The following is a 21,134-nucleotide window of genomic DNA, read 5'->3' as shown; positions in this document are numbered from 1 at the left end:
CGCTTCTATTAGAACGCCGGCTTAACGTTGGTTTTAAAAATAACTTCAAAATGTGCCAATGGGTTCACGTCCTTCTTTCTTCCCTCGTGATGAGTAAAGTTATAATAGCAGAAAAGAGAAGCTGGCACTGCTTTACGTTCTCCTTGGGAATTGCCAAGGCCAAAGGAAGAGCTGTGGCTTCGTAAAGCCTAGTCTCGTGATGTACCATTACAGGAGAAAAAACCCCACCAAAAAACCCAAGCTCTTGCAAAGCTAATTCCATGGATGGGAAGACGTGACTGTGGCTTGGCTGAAGACAGACTGTAGACTGCCTTGATCAGGTCCCTGTGAAAAGATTATTTAATACAGCACACCAGGTTTTAACCAATAGGACTTTATTCTGTTGGTATCTCAACAAAAAAAAATCCAAACAACTGAGGTACAGTACAGAAGTGTGACTAAAAAAATAAACCTTCAAACCATGGTTTGATTTATTGATGTTGGTGAAATAACCAAGTTTGAAATTACTGTAAAGCAGAAGACATATGCATTCCACTACTCCTTTTCATCTTCAAGAAAGCAAACAGACTTTCACGTGGCCAAGCACATTATTTGCAGAAAGACACAAGTACAACATCACTGTTACCAGCAGGGCTAGCTAGCACACTACCAGCTAACCCGAGAACTCCACCAGCCCTTTCCCTCACTTGAAGCAAAGTTCTGGCCTTTGAGGGCACAGAGTATTTGTCCCCTTGCATAAAAGAGTTCACACCTCATCATTTTAACAGCTTCCCCCGTTCTGTTCAAGTGCTTGAACTCTGAGCACAGCACATCCAATCAAATTTGACCCCTGAACCAGAAAAGCAGGAAATAATTCTTACAGTATCAAGGAGTAGTATCAAGAACAGTACTTGGCTATACTGTTTACTTTAAGGGAATGTCAATTAAGGCTGATTATCAACATATTGTAGCCTCCCAGTAATAGTTTTAGAGTGCTCATAAAATTGGATAATTGTTTCCCATGTTCATGTCCAGTTTAGATAAAATCAGTTCTCATCCAGCTAAAGACACATTGCAAATTAGGGACAGTGATCACTTGTTGCAGCTGGAGTACTCCGCTGTGCATCACTGCTCATTCTGCTGCCCTTCTATCACAGCAGACACCCCTCCTTGGCCCTTGTTCACGTCGCTGATACACGCCCACAGTCCGTCCACCGACTCCTTCCACAGTGTCACCTCAAAAACAGGAGGAACAGCTTTTCAGCTTTAAACACATCCTGTTTCCCCTTTTCTTGTAGCTACCACAGCACTGGTTTGGTGATAGCCTGCATTCATATGAGCAGAGTATGTGAATTGTCAGTACCCCACAAAATCAAGTTCAGCCTGCATTTCTGCCCTCCAGTAAGGACTCAGAATGCAGTGCACGTAGTTTTCCAAAGGTTAGGGTCTTCCTGCCCTCTTGATAAATCAGAAGAAAAAATGTCCCCACTGCAGCAAAGGAGATTCTACGACAGCCATGTGTTAAACAAGTGACAACAGCCTGTCTCATTTCAGCTCCTCTGGAAACAGGGCACACAGCAGCAAAAGCCAAGGCAGCAGTACTCACTTTGTTGTCTCCTCCAGACACTGCAAGGATATTGGCAGTGATGGACCAGCTCACATGCCAGACAACATCATTGAACTTGTGCAGCAGCTTTGGCGACCAGGAGTTTCCAGAGGCATCATCACACGTCCAGATAAACACTCGGCCATCCTGCAAAAGCAGAGACCAAGCTGTCTGGGCACAGGAAACATAACCCTGATTTGCCCTTGGAGCTACACTTCCAAATCACAGCTCAGATACCACCCCTTGATGTGTCTGCATGGATTTGTACTCAGCATAGCAAGGGGGCTGTTTCCTTGCTATGTATAAAGGCAAGGCAGGAGTACAGCTCTGATGAAAAAAACCACCAACAATAACTTGCAAATACCAGAGAAGAGCCCCCAAAATACATATGTATCAGCTGAAATACTTCCCCAAATTGAGATTTTGTTTTCCAGTCACATGGCAGGAGCTCACTAAGGAGTCTTCTTGATATTTAAAAAAAAAAAAAAGCATTTACAGATTAGCAGCAAGAACACAACAGCCAATATGAAAGCTGAGGACATCAAAGCTGATTAAGAATGGCAGTTAGTAGCAGACAGTATTTTTAGAAGGAAGTTCAGTGAATTTGATCCTGAAACACTAAAATACGACATTAGTTGGAAGGTCTTCCTCCTAGTGAGACCATCCTGCTCATGATTTTCAAAACAGAAGCCAATCTTTGGTACAGAAGCACACACACATAAACATTTGTCCAGAAATGCTTCTAATTGGGCTTCTGAGTTGGGGAGGAACAGGAATCAAAGGCTCTTATGCAGAGACCCAGACATAGCAAAGGATTGCCAAGAGGACCTGTTAGAGCAGCTCTATCCTTACAATTCCTTTACTAGAGAAACAGGGAAGGAAGCACACGGAAGTGAGCGCACCAAGCGCCTGCCTCTGTCGCTCCAAAGAATGCTCACCTGTGAGCAGCTAGCAATGGTGCTGGTTGGCAAACCTATGGATGGAGCCCAGGCCACGTCTCGCACCCAGTCACTGTGAGCCTCCAGCTTCTGCTCTTCTTTCCACTGACCGTCTTCTTCCCTGAAAACACAACTATATAGTCAGGAGGGTAGCGGCAGCATTTCTCATCCCCTGCCTAGGAAGGCCTTGGATTGTAGCTTTCAGACTTTGTATTGTTCATCCAGACAATACAAAGCACAAGTGTTCCCCACTTCTCCAAAAATCTCTATGGCTTGAACTGACAAAATCCCTTCCAGGGGACACAAAGCAGCACAGGCAAAGAGGTTCTGACCTTCAGTTACTGTCAGAAATCTGCTATTGCCCAAGTTGACAGAGGTAACCAAAGAGCATTAGAAAGCCACCCTTGGAGACAAGATCACACAGGGCTGGCATAAACTGCAAGATTCATGGGAGATATTGTGCACCACTAAGTTTCCATTTTTAAAACACTTCTCTAAAACAGTAATTCAAAAATTATACAATAGGGATGCTGAAAATATTACTTGAGATACTAACAGGGACACTCAAAGCCTAGAGTGTCAGGTTTTATCTAGCAACAGGGCACTTACTTCCAGATCTTGACCAGGTTGTCACAGCCACCAGATGCAAATCGTTTGATGTAGTTCGGCTTTTGACCAGAAGGTTGTTCTATAAGGCTCCCTGGTACAACAGCAGGAGCCCAGCTAACTGCATTACATCCAATCTAGTTAATGAAAAACATCACTGTTAAAAGTTGCATACTTTAATTAACTAACTAAATAAATAAAGGCTGCTGAGGGGGTGAAGAACACATAGCATACTCTCTATTGGGAGTGAAGAATAAGCCCATCTCAGAAAAACTGAAGTCTTGCACAATGCTGGATGAATATCGGATGAATAAGAAATCCAGATGCAGCCTAGTCTCACTAAAGTACTTACTCAGAAAGCCTGAGGTAGCTAAGGGTATTTGCACACAAAATAGTTCATCTTGGATGTGTAAATAGGAGAGACAGAGACGGAAACTGCAAAAACACAAGGCACACACAGTTGCTAGTATTTAGGAATGCAGGAGTAGAAGGAACCTTTGGTCCTAAGCCAAATTTCCTTCTACTGGGGGCCACTGCCATTAGCTTATTACGTTCTGCTTAAACAAAAATCTCCACAATTTTGGGAGAAACAGGAGTCCTGCAGTTTCTCCAGCTTATTTATTCAGCTGGTGCAGGTATTCTTAGGACCAAGGCCACTTCTTACTAGGTAACTTTCAGCACTGTGTTTAACAATAATGCACAAGAGACAGGCATTGCCAGTGCTGTTAAGTGAACTTCATCTTATTTCCATTTCATTTTAGTGACTAAGAAGTATACCTGCCTACTCTGCATGAACTTAAACTATTCTTGGTTCTGATGTTTCACATAATTTCTTTGCCTTTCAGTATTTATCTAGTCAACTCTTTGAGGCATCACCTCAGTGTTATCTGTCGCTCTGGGAACTCTGGGCTGCTCCAAAGAACCCGACTCACCGTGTGCGCATTGCTGATCTTTTTGACTTCCCACTGCCCATCACCCGTGTAGCTCAACAAGGAAATGGCCCCATCAGAGCTCCCACAGGCCAGGATCAGTCCATAGTCGTGTGGTGCCCAGCAGACAGAATTCACTGGGAAGGGCAAGACAGACCTGATTACACACAGGGACTACCTAAAACTGACTGACCAATTCACTGACTGGTATCAGCGGCATAGTCACCAAAAGCAAGTGGCTTTGAAAGCTGAGAATGCGTCAAATTTCAGCAAAAGCCAGCCAATAGCATTGTTTACTGAATGACAGAGAACTGCCTTTATTTTTGGCACCTTATTAGAATGAGAACACCAACCTAGCACTCTTAATGAGGTTAAAAACTCTTGACAACAGCAAGGAGCATCACTGACTAGAACGAGAAGTGAATGGCAGGCAGAGGATTTAAAGTACAGATGAGAAACCCAGCAAAGCTGGAGACTTCAGATCTGCATTGGGAGGACAAATCATCTGAACACAACAGTTTCCATTTTAAAACAAAATACAGCATGATAAATGTAGTTTTTCTTACTGGAAACAGAGAGTATTTTCCTCAATAATTCAGCTCCCTGCCACCTTTATTTGAAAGCTGACTTATTTGTGTAACGACACCTATGGAAATGTGGTGTGAATCAGTAGAGAGGGTTATCCAGCAATACAACCTTAGGGAAATGTCCTGTTAGTGCTGAACAGATTTACTCTCTTCAGTTTTTATCCTCTTCTGTTTGACAGACGCTTTCTTCCTTAACACTAACAGATTTAATCCAGCCTTACCCAAATTCCCTCATCTCCCCAGTCTCCATTCCCAGCTCCATACTCCAACCCTCCATACCTGAGGAATCATGTCCCGTGTACTCATAGGTCTTTTCCCAAGTGCCATTTTCTTCCTTCCAGATAATAACCTTCCTGTCATAGGAACAGGAAGCCAAGATATTCCCATACATAGGATGAGCCCAGGCAACCTGCCACACGGGACCTTCGTGCCTGCAAGAAACAACATCATTTGGAAAAGCCGAGAAAAACCCCTTCCGGCTGCAGCTGCCTCACAGCATCACTGTTGTGAATCACTGTTCCAGGAGGGATTAGCACCCTGACATGAGGAATGGGTAATGCTAAGATGGCAATATTAGTGCCCTGACACAGGGCTCTCACTGTCATAGAAAACAATTCCAAATGTTTATTCTTGTATTAGTGTCTTTTACTTCTTGAAAATCACAGGTGTAATGCACTAAACAAATGACCAATCCCCACTGTGTTTCCCACTGGGGCTCTGTCCCCGCCCCAGCTCTGGGAAGTTGTTCAGCACAATCTTGGAGGAGTTCACCCTGGAGTTCAACCTGCACTTTGTGCTGCCCAAGGGCAAAAGGACAAAGCATTAGGAGTTTGCCCTGATTAACCTCTCCTGTTGTGATATCTCACCCCCTCAGGTCTGCAATGAGGACCTGCCCTCCATTCCGGACGTCGAAGATCTTCACGGATCGGTCCGAGGAGCAGGTCGCCAGGCGCGTGCCATAGTAATCCATCTGTGCATCGTGCTGCAAGAAGAGCAGGGAGAGCTGCGCTCAGCATGGCCAGCTTGGCCTGGTGACTGACTCCACTGCAGCACAGCCGCACCAGGCCCTACGTGGCAGGGTCAAAAGAACGGATTCAAACAATCCAGACATGCCACATAAGCAATTTGTTTCCCTAGCTGCTTCTTCAATCACTATGTAAATGTTACACAGAAGGAATCCAGGGAATTCTCACTGAGCAGCAACCCAGAGGATTTTTGATGAGAGAGAATTCAGGCTGCTGACTACAAAGTAGTGACCAGTTATGTGTTTTTGTTTCTTAAAATGTAAAGTGGGTGTATTAATACTGCTCTAAATTATGTTTGAAACTTCATCATCACCAAACCACAGAATCTTTAAGGTTGTAAAAGACCTCCAAGGTCACTGAGTCCAACCTTTGACCGATTATAACTTGACACTAGACCAGAGCACTGAGTACCACATCAGTCATTTCCTGAACACCTTCAGGGATGGTGACTCCACCACCTCCCTAGGAAGCCCCTTCCAATGCTTGATAGTCTTTTCTGTGAAGAAATTCTTCCTGGAGAACTAGGCTCACCTAACTGGGCTCCTTCCTTCTACAAATTACTTTGAAACCTTTCTTCCTACCCACACTAATACATCTGCTCCCAAAAAGATCCATGTAAAGGAAAACCAGTTCTATCAGTTGAAGTTCTGTACCAGTAAATATACACATGTATCTATTACTTCACAGACACGGGCAAAAACAAGCCCGCACATGAAAATTAAGATTTTACATCAATTCCCCTTCCCTCCGAGCCAACTTTTCCTCTCCACCCAGTATAAAACGGCAAGATCAGGATTTCAGACAGCATTCTGCATCCAACGCCCCACAAGTGTCCTCTTACACGGGCACCTACATGCCGCCCTCACTGCTCACAGAGAACCCCAGAGCAGCTCTGTTACAGCAGCCACCGGATCAGGCGGAGCAGCTCCCCGGCACACTTACAATCATGTCCTCGTGGGACGTGTCCACGGTGTTAATGACCGAGACCTGCGGGGAGAAGGAACAGAACGAGCTCAGCGCACCAAAGCGCGGCCGCGGCCCCTGGAGCCCCAGGCCATCTCCGGCCGCCCAGCTGGGGGCAGCGGCTGGGCCCGGTGCCCCCTGTGCCGTGCCCCGGGCTGCCCGGGCCGCGACGGGAGGCCGCACCCGGCTGCGCTCGGGCCCTGCACCGGGACGCCGCCGGTTCCCCGCCCCCACTCCCTCCTGCTCCGGACCCCCCGGCTCTGGTCCCGGGGCGGTCCCCGTTCACCCCCGCCTCACCATGGCGGCGGCCCCGCGCTACTCCCGGCCCGGCCTCTGCCCGCGCTCAGACGTGGCACGGCGGTCCCGCGCACAACCGGTCCCGCCGCGCCCCGCCCGCTTGCGACGACGTTCCGCTCGTGCCGGGTTCCGGGGGCGGCCAGTGCCTTCGCTGGGCAGGGAGAGGGCGAGGGGCGGGAGCGGGGACTGACCTGTCCGGCCCCGGGCACGGGCAAAGGCACCGGCTGGGCCCGGACAGAACCCTTCGTCGGCAGGGGCCGCCGCCCCGGCCCCCAAAGCCGTCTCGCCCGGCTCCTCCCGCCGCCTTGGGGCCGCCCGGCACGGAACGGAGCGGGCGGCGACCCGGGCCCCGCCATGGCCAGCGTCTCCTACCATATCTCCAGCCTGCTGGAGAAGATGACCTCCACCGACAAGGACTTCAGGTGTGGCACTGCGGCACGGGACGGGCCCTGCGGGCGGCAGCCACCCGCGAAGGGCGCCTCGGGGCCCTGGGAGGAGGGGGCTGCCCAGAGAGGGGCCCCTTCCCACCGGGGGTCCCTCCGCGCCAGGAGCGGGTGTGCAGGAGCCCTGAGATTTGGATCAGTTCTACTGACACGGTTTCAAGCCGACTGTGTCCTAGCTGAGGGGGGAAGGTAGAGAAGCCAGCGGTGTCCCCCTCCTTGCCTAGATTGCTGCTTGATGAAAGTGGAACGGGAATAAGAGTCTTGACTGCTGGACTTCAAGTTGTTTTTTTTTTTTTTGAATGAAGAACATCGTAGCAGAAATGCTTCTAATTTGTTTTGATAATTTGTGAGATAGTCAGTGCATTAAAAGGGAGTAGAGTTCCATGTCCCCGGGTGACGGATGCTGCACATACTGGCTCTGCTCAGGCTGCTTTGAGAACTTTTTCTGTGTGGTGGGGGAATGTGCCTCTCTAACAGGACTGAGATGCTTTTATTTCTTTGTTTATGTCGGCAGAAAGTTGGCGTCCTTTTAGGGTTAGGCAGGTGGCTCGATGTGTAAGGCAGTCTATAAAAAGTAATTAAAACTGACATGTATGAAAGGTTTCACTCCTGAGCATATTGTTCTCTCAGTACCAACCTGGAAGGTAATGTTTGGGCCAGACTTGGTATTTTGAGGTCTAAGAGAGGGTTTAGTAATAGCTTAAAAGTAGGTTGATTTTTGTAGAAGCTGCTGATGTTCTCAGATGTCAAAATGGGTATTTTATAAAGAAGTCAGTGATGGAGTAGTTGTACAAACAGTTTGTTCAAAGAATTTACAGTTAACACTCCAAACTAGATGTGCCCAACACATGTCATGTCACAGAGATATTGCAGGGCCATTTCCTCGCAGCACATGGCCAAACGTGACCAGTTAAAGGACCAAGTTTCTCTTGCTCCCCCCTCACAGATGGATCTGTTTGTGAGATCCCAAGGTCCTGGGGCAGGATGGCAGCAGGCAGCAAATCCAAAGCTGGATGTGTTGCCGCAGAAGGCTCTGTTCAGCCTGTGGCCATAATTGGTCATGCTGGTTCAACACAGACATTGAACTGCAGAGTGCAGCTGAAGAGCTCTTGTAGAATCAGAAATAGATTGCACGTTAACATCTTAGGGCACATTACTGCTGTTTTCTCACTCTGGATTTCGGGCTGGCTATGGAACACCACAGCAGTCCCTCGTTCCAGATGTACCTCATTGCTGCTCAGGAATGGGCTTGCAGATTGAACGATGACCTGTACATGAGAGATCTTATGTGCTGAATGAGTGACATCAGAGCCTAATTTAAAAAGGAGCTGTCATTTGGTAACAAGAGAGAAGGACTTTGTGGTTCCTGTTAGACATCCATTCTGTGCAGGGCTAACATTAGAAAGCAGCTAATACACGATAGCCACATTGAGGTTTCTTAGAACCTCAGACTCCTATACCAGCACCTTTTGCACTTCCTGCTCCCAGGAAAACAGATTCCAGAATTTCTCAATATCCATTTTGTCCCTGTTAGAAAACTGACTGTCAGTTGGGTCTTTGTTTTTCTTTCTAATCTGGAGTGATAAATATTTGATTTTTTTTTTCTCACGGCAATCTAAATAAAGCCTAGTGCACTTCTGAGGTGTAGTTTGCATGGAGTCATGACTTTATTTTTCATTTTTGAAAGTGATAGGCCTTGTCCACGTGTGGAGTCATACTATCAGTGCTAGGTTAGCCAGAAAGAACAGAGCTAGGTGCATCCTTAGACCCCAGACTGCTTTTCCTAGGCCAGGCAATTGGTGAAAAAACTCATCATTATTTTTTTCTGGTATGGTTAACCATCTTCATTTAGTCGCTGAGAAAAAATACACATGCTAAGTGCCACTTTTAGAGTTTTTGTTTACCTGACCCCTGTTAGGTAGTTATCTACTTGTAAGACAGTAGTGATTTTCCTTTTTCTTCAGGACAGTGTTGTATGTTACTTTTCGGTAGTGTGTTTTCATACAAGCACCAATTGCCAAGTTCTGTCCCAGGTGATGCAAAGGTGATGCATTTGTGTCTGTACATCAGCCAATCCACTTTTTACCCTGTGTCCTTTCAGGTTTATGGCCACCAATGACCTGATGATGGAACTGCAGAAAGATTCAATAAAGCTAGATGAAGACAGTGAGAAAAAAGTTGTGAAAATGCTTTTGAAATTGCTGGAGGACAAAAATGGGGAAGTACAGAACCTTGCTGTCAAATGGTAAGAGCCTGGACAGTAATAGCCATGTTCCCTGGCACTAGTAAAGCCATCACAGACTGCAGAGTGTGTGAGAGTGCAGCCTGGCCCTTGACACTTCCCTCAAACCTCCTTTGCAAGGGAGTTTGCCCTCTCTTGCCAGGCACTGCACTTTTTTTCTTTGTAGGCGCTCACAAGGGGTGAGCACACAGATACCTTTGTAGCAGCAAGAGATGATTTTGGAAGTACTTCAGTGTTGCTGTTACAAACATTCTTACCACATGGAAAGCACATCCCTAAGATTTTATTTCTTCAGGGAGAAGCACAATTTAAAATTTTGGTCATCGAGCTCTTGGCCTCTCTCAGGCTTTGAAATCCAGTGCTGAATTTCTCCATGGTTCTGTCTTTGACAGCAGTGGTACTAAACATGTACAGACCTTATGGTGTTTTAATTTCAGGTCCAAATCCTTTTCTTCAAGGGCGTTTTCATTGAACTTTATAATGCACTTGGATTTTTCCCTGCCTTGGTTCTGAGTGCAGCCTGTGCTGTTGCTTTGTCTTTGACCATTCCCATATTTTTTTAATCCAAATGAACAAAAGCAGAAAGTTCCTCTATTCGTGAATCCTCTGATAAAGGGATCCTGCTGCTGACATGTTCTTTCCCATCTCTTTCCTCAGCATGGCTAAGTGGGAGTGTTCAGTCTAGAAATGCCATTGAATGGCTCAGTTCACCCCAGGGCTCCAGAAAGGTGGGCCATTTAAAGACAACTTTGGGTTCCTCTATTTTTTCCTGCTGTGGATCCTGTTCATATTCCCTTCTTTTCAACCACATGCTGCTTCTATCCCTGTTCTTTCCCCATTATCTTTGGCCCTTTCTTTTTGATTCCCACTGTCCTGACTTTTTTTGGCCCTGCTCCTGTCTTTGCCTGCTTTGGGTTGGTTTATTCTGGGTTTTAAAGCAAAACTGTTGGGCACTGAGCAGAGGACCAACTTCTTAACTTCTTTGCCTGTTTATCTCTGGTTGTATCTGCAGTAACTCCATACTTACTGCAATCTCTCATCCATCCAGAGTGTGATAATGAGGAGGCCTCAAAATGGAACCAGGAGTATTTCCTTTATGTGCTTAAGGAGGTGCTTAGAGCGGAATGTCAGCCTTTCCCAGATAGGTGGCCAGGATCTCTAAGAAGGAGCAATGTGATGGTTTGAAGTTGGATTGGGCAGTTGGATTAGGCCCTTTATCCTGACTGGCTTCTCCTCCCACAGCCTGGGCCCACTGGTTGGCAAAGTGAAGGAATACCAGGTGGAGACCATTGTGGATACGCTCTGTACGAACATGCTGTCAGACAAGGAGCAGCTGCGAGATATCTCCAGCATCGGCCTCAAAACAGTTATTTCTGAGCTGCCACCAGCCTCCACAGGTACACTGTCTGTCCCCATTTGTCACTGAGGAACAGGGAGTCCCAGCCTTTGGCAAATGGGGGAAAATGCAGAGTTCAGAGCCTAAAAGTTACCAATTCTTTACTCACCTGCCAGAGGACAATTAGTGAAATCAGGAGGAGAAACGGTAGAGCTGAGATACCAGTGTGATGAAAGATGGAATGAAATGAAAACTTGAGCTATATTTTGAACTGTGTATCCCAAAAGTGCATCAGCTTTTCAGGGGATGCCTGAGGCTCCCAGCAATAGGATTTTCCTCTGCAGCCATCTCATGAATCTGTCCTGATTAGATCTCCCAGTGGTGATTTCTTTTTTCAAAAAGGGAAAGAATGGTTCCTAGCAGCAAAAAGACTCCTTGTTAACTGACAGCAGGGAAAAATATCTCTCTTGCAGGTTCTACCATGACAGCAAATGTGTGCAAAAAGATCACAGCCCAGCTGACAGGAGCCATTGGCAAGCAGGAGGATGTGTCCGTGCAGCTGGAAGCTCTTGACATCCTGTCAGATATGCTGAGCAGGTACCAGAGGATTTCCTTCTGGCAGCTGTACATGGCAGGGGGCTGCAGGGATGTGTCTGCCTTTGATTTCTTTACTTCCCTAATCCTATTACTGGGACTTAAAAACACAGGATTTGGTTGGCTGCTCCTAGGGAATATCTGAGTAGAGCAGGTCCCCAGCAGGGATGAGAGATAACGTGTCAAGCCTTTCTGTGCTTGGGAATGGCCATGCCTCTGGTGATGGATCCCACAGAAGCTTAGCTCACACAAACATGGAAGGGTGAGGGCAAAGCAGAGAGGTTTTTTTTAGCCTATGAGCCCATCACATATACTTTTTTTCTTTTCCTGGCTGCCTCTTGTTGCATAAGTCAGAGTGACAGTGTCATATGTCATCTGCGTGCAAGAAATTATTAGCACACCCTTGGGTCATCCAGAAGGACACAGTCAAAAACTCCTCCATGATGGAGACAAATAACTTCTTCCTGTGTTTTACAGACCAAGTCAGTGTTCAGACCAAAATGACAAACCCACCCTTCTCCTCCCCCTCCCCATAATGCACATGAAGTCTCCATAGCTGAAGGATTTTTAGATTTGTTGCTGCCAAGAGGGCTTTTTTCTGAGCTTTTGGCTTTCACCTTCTGCCTTGTTCTGTTCACTGCAGGTTGGGAGGAACACTCTACTCGTTCCACTCCTCCATCCTGACCTGCCTGCTGCCCCAGCTGACGAGCCCCAGGCTGGCAGTACGTAAACGGGCCATCGTTGCCTTGGGGCACCTGGTCTTGACCTGCAGTGGAAACATCTTCTCAGAGCTTACAGAGCATCTGCTGGCAGAGCTGAAGAGGAACGAGTCTACGTCGACCACCAGGACGTACATTCAGTGTGTGGCTGGCATCAGCAGGCAGGCTGGGCACCGCATAGGTAGAATGAGTAGCTTGAAATGATGCTGGGAAATGTACATGCATTTTAGAGCAGCTCCTCTTAGTGGTCACTGTTGTTAATGTATTAGTGACTTGTGCTTGTGATCCCCTCTGTGGTTCTGGCCTGGTTCTCTGATCTCCACTTGGAAGGGAGGAAACACCAGAGTATCTCTCTGGCTGCCCTTTGCTAGTGACTTCTCAAGATCTTGCAGCACTTCCCTGGTTTGAGTTAACACCTCTATGATCTAGGTCAGTGGATTCACCCCCTTTTAAAGGACAGGAGAAGTGCATGGCAGCATATTGTATTACTTGTCTAAAAGACCTGCCAGAGTTGAGATCAGATCCTGAGAGATCTCTAATCAGAGCTCTTCCTGTGACTGAAATGCCAACGAGGGGCTGCAAACAGGGAGCAGGGATTGGCTGCTGAAAACCAGCACAGCTGGTTTTGGTGGGCTGCTGGCTCCTTGCCCATGAGGTCAGGGCAGGAATGCTCTACCAGGCAGGCACAGGAAGGAAGTGCCAGGGGGCTGAGCTGTCAGCTACCCAGGTGAGTGAAGGCTAGGATGGTTTTTCACTGCTGCTTGCTTTGTCTTTCCCAGGAGAACACCTGGAGAAGATAATTCCTCTGATTGTTCAGTACAGTAACGTGGATGATGATGAGCTGCGGGAGTACTGTTTCCAGGCCTTCGAGTCCTTTGTGAGAAGGTGTGTCCCCTTGGGGAATGCCTCTGCACCATCCAGTGTATCTGTGTCCTCCTGGTGTAAATATCCATACGTTTGGCATCCTTGGAGGGCCTTCCTGCATGCATTCCTGTTGGGAAGGCAGTTCACATATGAAAGCTCTTCTGCACATGCAGGGTTGGACGGGAATTAGGAGCTGCTTTACCTCAGCATGTGAGGCTGTCCTTCTATATTGGTTTTTCAGGAGTGGGAGTTTTCCTTGTCCGTGGAATGTTCCTTAGCCAGAGGGAACTGCCTCACTCCTGGTGCATGGAGGGAGCTGGAGGCAGGCAAGGGGGTTGGGCAGAAGAGCTGCTGAGCTGCAGCTCTCCTGTTGTTTGGTCAAATATTTACTGCTTGGAAAAGGAGCCCTGTGGAGCTGCTGAGGTGTTCTCTCAGGAAGGGAGGATTCAGTCAGGGTGTGTATGTGTGAACTGACACACACAGGTAACCAAGGGCAACCATCAAACCACAGCTGAAATGCCAGCAGTAGGTTTATTTCATTACCTTGCTAATAACGCCGGGCGATGGAGACACGTGGGGACACAGGCTCTGTTTGGCTTAGTTCATCATAACTCAGAGAAGGGCAAGGGGGCTCACTGCCTGCCTCACTCTAACAAAATGCTTCGTGCATGTTTGTGAGAGTGTGTTGCCTCTCCACAGGAATTGTACTTCTGAAAACATGCAGAGGATGAACAGCATTAGGTATAACAAGTGGTGTTTTCCCACACTGACATCTTTAGCATTCCCAGCTGCAAGGTCACTTTGAGCAAAACTATTCCCTCCTCCTCTCCAAATCTGGTTTTAACTCATTCCTCCCAACAGGGTGAAGGCAATTGATTTATTTATTTGTCCTTATAAAAATTACTGCATCCTCCCATAGGGGAACGTGGCCTTGCTTTATGCACAGCAGGAAGGAGCATCTTTGGTTTAATTCATCTTATCAAAATCTTCACATCGTCTGTGAAGCCCTTTGGGATCCTTTTGAGATTAATATTACTTGGATATTTAAAACAGCTTAGTCTCTGATTACCTCTTAAAATTTTCATTTGTTATAGGTGCCCAAAGGAAATGGATCCTCACATCTCGAGTGTGATGGCACTATGTTTGAAGTACATTACCTTTGACCCAAACTACAACTATGATAATGAGGAGGAAGAGGAAGAGATGATGGAAACTGAAAATGGGGAGGATGAAGAGCAAGGTGCCTGCTTGTGAGGATGGCTGTGCTCAGCAGAACACGGGGTTAACATTTCTCCCCTTCCTGCTTTCTCCTCCTGGAGAGGGCAGCTCTGAGGATCAAGTGATCCTTTAGCTCCAGTTTTCTCATAGTGCTGCACCTTGTTTTCCCTTGTGTTGTTTCTAGAAAGCGACGATGAGTACAGCGACGATGACGACATCAGCTGGAAGGTCCGCAGGGCTGCGGCCAAGTGCCTGGAGGCCATTGTCAGCAGCAGGCACGATCTCCTGCAGGACTTCTACAGAACTCTCTCCCCAGCCTTGATAAGCAGGTTCAAAGAGAGGGAGGAGAATGTCAAAGCTGATATCTTCAATGCTTACATCTCCTTGCTGAAGCAAACACTGCCCACCCAGAGCTGGCTGCACTCTTCCGATGCCTCTGGCAAGGATGATGTTCCCCTGACGATGCTTCAGAACCAGGTGTGTGAGCAGGTGGCGGCTGGGTTAAGTCACAAAGCAGTGAGAAGTAGGTGCCTTGAGAATGTGGCTAGCTGAAGGAGCCCTGGGGCAGGGATCTAGAGGGCACCAGATCCAGAGGGCTGGCTGTTTACTGTCTGTCTCCTGCCATTCCCGGGGTAAGAGTGTTGGCACAGCACAGGAGCATTGGGGTACAGCTGGCACTGCCCTTCCATTAGCCACTGGCACGTGTGTGCAGGCTGAGGCTGGGTGGCTTCTGGGTGAGGTGTCTGGCTGGTGCCTTACTGCAGCTGTTGCTCGGGAAACTTGTTGAATAAACTGTGGTAGAAATGTACCAGAGTGAGCCTCTGTGAGCAGCTGAGATGACTGAGGTATCCCCTTCTTATTTGCTTCTCCAAACTTCAGGTTCCCAACATCATCAAGGCCTTGCACAAGCAGCTCAAAGAAAAGAGCATCAAATCAAGACAGGGTTGTTTCAGCCTCCTGACAGAACTGGCCAGTGTTCTTCCTGGCTGCCTGGCAGATCATATACCTGCACTTATACCTGGTAAGCCTGTCCATGGTCTGGGGTGAAGGAGCAGGGTTGGCAAAATCCATTCTGAACATATGTGCTCCTTGCCTGCGTGTTCCAGTTTAACTCCTGTGAATTATTCTGCTCAGCATTAGGACATACACATGAAGCTGTGCTCTGTGCTGATGTGCTGAACAGCTCCCACATTATTTCTGGCCTCCGCACTGAAAGCCAGGATAAGAATGTCGTGTTCATTTCCACAGTCCCCTGACAAGATGCTTTTGGGAGGGCCTATTCCAGCCTCCTCTGAAAGAAGCTGTTATCACACTGAGAGCAGAAATACAAATGCCATTTCCTTTGGCAAAATGCAGTAGCATTTAAAAAAAATCTTTATATTGACTGATTCTTTAATTTGCACCACCACATTTTCCTCTGAGCTCTCTGGCCTGTGGGCTTACGAAGCATCCCACTGCTGGAAGGCTCAGGTCCCGCCTTTGCTTTTGGTGTGACTGTACAGTGAATGTGAGAAAAGTCTCCTGTGATTGTCCCCGGCTAGATCTATGAACCTCCTTCTTTAGGAAAAATATGACATCATCATATTTTCTTCTGCACAGGTATTGTTTTCTCCTTGGCGGATAAATCCAGCTCCTCCAACATGCGGATCGACACACTGTCCTTCCTCCACGTCCTTCTCTGCAACCACCAGCCAGAGGTATTTCACCCTCATGTCAAAACCCTGCTGCCTTCTATTGTAACCTGTATTGGAGACCCCTTTTATAAGATCACATCAGAAGCTTTGCTGGTGACTCAGCAGCTTGTGAAAGTTATCAGGCCTTTGGACAAACCTTACACCTTTGATGCCAAGCCCTATGTGAAGGACCTTTTCCCTGGTACTCTGAAGCGGCTGAAGGCAGCTGACATCGACCAGGAGGTGAAGGAACGTGCCATCTCCTGCATGGGACAAATAATTTACAACTTGGGAGACCATTTAAGCACTGACCTCCAGCCAACCTTGAAGATATTTCTGGAAAGGCTCAAAAATGAAATCACCAGACTAACAACAGTTAAAGCGTTAACCTTAATTGCTAGTTCTCCACTTAAAATAGATTTGAGACCCATCCTAGGGGAAGGTCTCCCCATTTTAGCTTCCTTCTTGAGAAAGAATCAACGTGCCTTGAAACTGAGCACTCTGAATGCTCTGGACATCCTGGTGAGGAACTACAGCGACAGCCTCAAGCCTGCCATGATTGAGGCTGTGCTAACAGAGCTCCCTGTCTTAATTACCGAGAATGACATGCACGTGTCCCAGGTGACCATCATGTTCCTTGTGACTTTGGCCAAGGTTTATCCATCCTGCCTCTGCAAGATCAGCGGCTCCGTCCTTGCTGAAATCTTTCAGCTTGTCCACTCACCTTTGCTTCAAGGAGGGGCTCTGAACGCCATCATTGACTTCTTCCAGGCACTGGTCCTCACAAAGATGGCTGCCATGGGTTACCCAGAGCTGATGAAGCAGCTGACGGCACCCATTTACTCCTCGGGTTCGGCCGGGGCCTCGCTGACGTTGCACAAACAGGCGTATCACTCCGTCGCAAAGTGCGTGGCAGCCCTGTCCTCAGCCTGCCCAAAGGAAGCCCCTGCAACAGTGAACCAGTTTGTCCAGGATGTGAAAAGTCCCAAGTCCAGCCCTGCTGTTCAAGTGCTGGCTTTCCTCTTCCTGGCAGAGGTGGGCCGCACCACAAACCTCAGTGCTCAGAGGGAGCTCAGAACCGTCATCCTGGAAGCGTTCGCTTCCCCCAGCGAAGAGGTGAAATCTGCTGCCTCCTACGCGCTGGGGAACATCAGCGTTGGGAATCTGCAGGAGTATCTGCCCTTCATGCTGAAGGAGATCGGAAGCCAGCCCAAGCGACAGTACCTGCTGCTGCACTCCCTGAAGGAAGTCATCAGCTCCTCCCCAGCCGACAGCCTCACGCCTTACGTGGAGGATATCTGGGCTCTGCTCTTCAAGCACTCTGAGTGCACAGAGGAGGGGACGCGCAACGTGGTGGCGGAATGCCTGGGGAAGCTGACTTTGGTGAACCCTGCTGAGCTGCTGCCCCGGCTGAGGAAACAGCTGTCAGCAGGTAATGGGTAGGGCAGTGGCCAGAGCGGGGAAAAGCTGCCTTTTGATGGAAATTCATCTTGTAAAGCGCTTGTGGGTACAACAAGGGAGCAAAGCCAGTTGAGAGGAGAGCGGGTAACAAGATGGATCTCTCTGCAAGGGGGATCAGAGGAGCACTGGTCTGCACAAGAGCAGGAGGATGCTGGGAACAGGGACTACACAAGGAGATTGTGCAGGAGCAGATTCAAACACAGAGTTGATAAGAAGAATCCTCTACTCCCATATTTCTATAACATGTGTAACAGAACTAAGGGCAGAATATGTATTAGAGAGTTACAGCAGTGATTTTCTCTCTTGATTTTTCACTGTTTTTCTTCCCCTCTTCACTGCAGGCTCCCCACATGCCCGGAGCACTGTGGTTACTGCCATCAAGTTCACGATTACAGACCAGCCTCAGCCCATCGACACTCTCCTGAAAGGCTGCATAGGTAGGCTGGTATGGGCAGTGGTGTGAGCTGGGAGCATGAGAGGTTGAGTGTTGTTAGCTGCTCAACGATTTTCCAGTCCTGTATGAACCTAATCTAGTCCAGTTAGTTTTTATCCATGTTTCTCAGCTTTTGGGATTAAAGAGCAACACTGTATTGTGAGTCCCTTGCTAAATGCACTGATGCCTCACTCCTGGGCATGTTACATTGTTTTTTTAGAATGCTTAAGTTCCTTCTGCATTTAAACTCAGAATTCCAGCACCCCACAAAAAGGATCTTCAAAAAATATAACCTGCATGAGAAGTGTGTGATGTCCAGGGAGCCCACACATGGATCTGCTCTATAGAACTGGGCCTTCTGTTTCAGAGATGTTTGATCAGATGGGATCTGAGCAAGAAAAATCCCCCACAACTTCCTTGAATAACAAAGCTTCTGATTTGAGTTTAGGGTGAGGTAGCTAGAGTCACACCATTTGTTTTTATGCCCAAATGCAGGATAGTTGTGTTTCTTTACTGTATCCCAAATGGAGGGAGAGAAAGCATCTCAAATGGCTCTGACAGACCATGCCACTAGTTATTTTACCATAAATGCTTTCATAACCAGCCTCCTTGAAATACACCTCAATATACTTTTAAAATGCTGCAAAACCATTGCAGCCTGTTGGCTGCAGGACTGACTGATGTTTTCTTATCCCACAGGTGACTTCTTACAAACCCTGCAAGATCCAGACCTCAACGTTCGCCGTGTGGCTTTAGCCCTGTTTAATTCTGCTGCTCACAACAAGCCTTCTTTAATCCGGGATTTACTGAATACAGTGCTACCCAGCCTGTACAATGAAACCAAAGTCCGAAGGGAGCTCATCCGGGAGGTAACTGGGCTCAGCTGTGTGCCACACTCACAGTGGCCTGTGAAGCTGAGATGGAACTGTTGCTCTGTCTGCTCTTTGGTGACAGCTGTACTGTTTGTCTTGGTTCAGGTGGAGATGGGGCCATTCAAGCACACAGTGGATGATGGCCTTGATGTGAGGAAAGCCGCTTTCGAGTGCATGTACACCCTGCTGGAAAGCTGCCTGGATCGGCTGGACATCTATGACTACCTGAACCATGTGGAGGATGGGCTGAAGGATCACTACGACATTCGGGTAGGCGCTGCGCCCTAACTGATGTAATTTTCTCTGGGCGGCAATCAGGCTGTGTATCCCCACAGCTCCAGGCCAGGCGGTGCAGTGTCCCCAGGGCTGTCAGCCCTTTGCAGACACCTGCAGCACGGTGCACACCTGGGCCAGCTGCAGCTCCAGCCCACTGGCTGCCAGGGGTGTGTTTCCAGTACCACCAAAGCTCTTACCAGAGCCCCTTGCAAAAGTGCAGAGGAACTCCCCATGGTGCGGCTACAGCTCGGCCTGTCAGCAGAGTGGGCCCAGCTCTGAGCCTCGGGGCCACAGAGAACCAACACCAGTTTACCTCCCCTCCTGCCCAGATGCTGACGTTCATCATGGTGGCACGGCTCTCGGTACTCTGCCCCAACGCTGTGCTGCAGCGGCTCGAGCGGCTGATCGAGCCCCTCCGGGCAACCTGCTCCACAAAGGTAAGAGCAGGATCGTGCAAGGGCCTGGGGTGGGTCCTGCCCAAAGCTGCCTCTGCTGCTGGCCTTCTCCCTCAGTGCTGCTGAGCCACCTGCTTCCCTCACTTCCTGGCTGAAAAGTATTCTGCTGGCCTTTGCTGTTGTGTTGGTTCTGTGCCTGTATGGGCTTTTCTAAATGCCAACTGAAAACGGGGCTTTGGATTTGCAGGTGAAAGCTGGTTCAGTGAAGCAGGAGTTTGAGAAGCAGGATGAGCTGAAGCGCTCGGCCATGCGCGCAGTAGCTGCTCTCCTGACCATCCCTGAGGTGGAGAAAAGCCCAGCAATGGCAGAGTTTTCATCCCAGATCAGATCCAGTCCTGAAATGGCATCACTTTTTGAGAGCATTCAGAAAGATTCTGCTTCCCTCCCCACCTCGGAGTCAATGGACATGAGCTAAGATGTTTTTTCCCCACCACCCTCCTGCCCTTGGGATGCCCCAGCCAGACACCAGCTGGGCAGGGAGAAACAAATTGAACTGCTCTCCTGCCACAGCCAAGTCCAAGTCCCTGGGCAACCACAGGAGAAACTGGGGATGGTGTGTGAAATGTGACAGCTGGACGTGGCTGGCTTGATCCAGCTGCACTCGCATCAGACACCTCACAGAACTGGAACAAGACCTGAGATCAGGGGAATACAGCCTCATGTAGGTGAGGGGCTGGAAGATGAATATTCCCACTTTTTAGTAAGTTTAAAGGGGTGCACAAAGCAATCGAAGTTGTGGTCCCATGAGCAATGGAAACTACTTCCTCTAATAGTCCTTACTGCAGTACCAAGGTTTTTTAATCACTGCACATGCACTTTCTACCTTAAATTGCCCAAGAATGTATTAATAGTGTTTTCACTAAATAACATGGCTAAAAACTGGAAGCCATGTCTTTATTAATGGGTTCATCCCACAGGCCTTTTGGGAAAGGAGACCTGCACCTGCCAAGCTGCAGAGGCTGCACAGGGCAGGGGGGTTACTTGACACCCCCACCCTCCTCCTGGAGCTTCACAGTTTTGGCATTTGGGAAATACAAAGCTTTGTTGCTTGGCTTCCATATTTATGGTTTTGACTGCAAAATACCTCAACCATCTTCCCCAAGGGATAATTAGTGACTGTTTCAGTGACAAACCCTGCTTTAAGCTTCACTTTGCACTAACACTGGCTTCTCTCCCCTTGGAGCACCTCAGTGTTGGTGTCACCAGCCACAAGGGTCTACTGGTCCTGTCACAGATCAGCAGCAGGCATCTGCAGGAACACTGATGGTCAGTGTGTCACACGGCTCAGAGGTGGCAGGCAGGAGCCAGGGGTGCAAGCACACAGTCCATAGTAGCTGCTGTGCTCAAATCCTCCTTTGTGCAGGAGAAAATGCCTTAAGAGACAAAGGTTCTAACAACCAACTAGAAGATGAGGCCATCATGACACATTGCTCTAGCCATGAACTGCTCTGTGCTTTCTCTTCTGACAGAGTGGTTGATGTGAATAGTATTTATAGTGCTGTGTGAAAGGACGTCTGTTGTCCGGGTGGTATAGAAAATAAAGTATACTTGTGAAGCTGCATGCCCTGAGTTCACTGGCCATCACCATGACACTGCTCCTTGAGTGCCCCAACAGCAG

At 48.2% G+C, this 21,134-nt stretch overlaps 2 protein-coding genes across 6 annotated transcripts; one reads left to right on the top strand and one right to left on the bottom strand.

The window, feature by feature from the left end:
• Positions 1–357: 357 nt before the first annotated feature.
• Positions 358–7,492, bottom strand: SEC13 (SEC13 homolog, nuclear pore and COPII coat complex component). Of its 4 annotated transcripts, none has more exons than XM_042013128.1 (9): positions 7,303–7,492; positions 6,613–6,657; positions 5,512–5,627; positions 4,925–5,076; positions 4,062–4,195; positions 3,133–3,266; positions 2,524–2,644; positions 1,586–1,732; positions 358–1,215 (listed from the first exon to the last, which is right to left on the bottom strand). In XM_042013128.1, exons 1-9 carry the CDS (start codon positions 7,303–7,305, stop codon positions 1,105–1,107), a joined length of 963 nt encoding a protein of 320 aa, XP_041869062.1. In that variant the 5' UTR covers positions 7,306–7,492; the 3' UTR covers positions 358–1,104. The 4 variants fall into 4 exon arrangements, with proteins under 4 accessions (XP_041869062.1, XP_041869043.1, XP_041869051.1 ...); XM_042013109.1 differs by lacking the exon at positions 7,303–7,492 and adding an exon at positions 7,122–7,289; XM_042013117.1 differs by lacking the exon at positions 7,303–7,492 and adding an exon at positions 6,931–7,036.
• On the top strand, positions 7,276–21,077 carry LOC121657372 (cullin-associated NEDD8-dissociated protein 1-like). Of its 2 annotated transcripts, none has more exons than XM_042013022.1 (15): positions 7,276–7,352; positions 9,475–9,618; positions 10,858–11,012; positions 11,425–11,548; positions 12,189–12,445; positions 13,044–13,149; positions 14,223–14,368; positions 14,531–14,823; positions 15,226–15,367; positions 15,946–17,451; positions 17,822–17,917; positions 18,613–18,782; positions 18,891–19,055; positions 19,391–19,498; positions 19,704–21,077. In XM_042013022.1, exons 1-15 carry the CDS (start codon positions 7,285–7,287, stop codon positions 19,929–19,931), a joined length of 3,708 nt encoding a protein of 1,235 aa, XP_041868956.1. In that variant the 5' UTR covers positions 7,276–7,284; the 3' UTR covers positions 19,932–21,077. The 2 variants fall into 2 exon arrangements, with proteins under 2 accessions (XP_041868956.1, XP_041868963.1); XM_042013029.1 differs by lacking the exon at positions 7,276–7,352 and adding an exon at positions 10,273–10,343 and having other exon boundaries at positions 9,531–9,618.
• The last annotated feature ends 57 nt before the right edge of the window (positions 21,078–21,134 follow it).

The sequence above is a fragment of the Corvus kubaryi genome, unplaced genomic scaffold (genome assembly GCF_017639235.1).
Source record: "Corvus kubaryi isolate FWS band 111438036 unplaced genomic scaffold, C.kubaryi_AGA036_p1.0 136, whole genome shotgun sequence".
NCBI classification, from domain to species: Eukaryota; Metazoa; Chordata; class Aves; order Passeriformes; family Corvidae; genus Corvus; species Corvus kubaryi.
The sequence above is the reverse complement of the archived record's forward strand: the minus strand, read 5'-3'. Positions and strand labels throughout refer to the sequence as shown.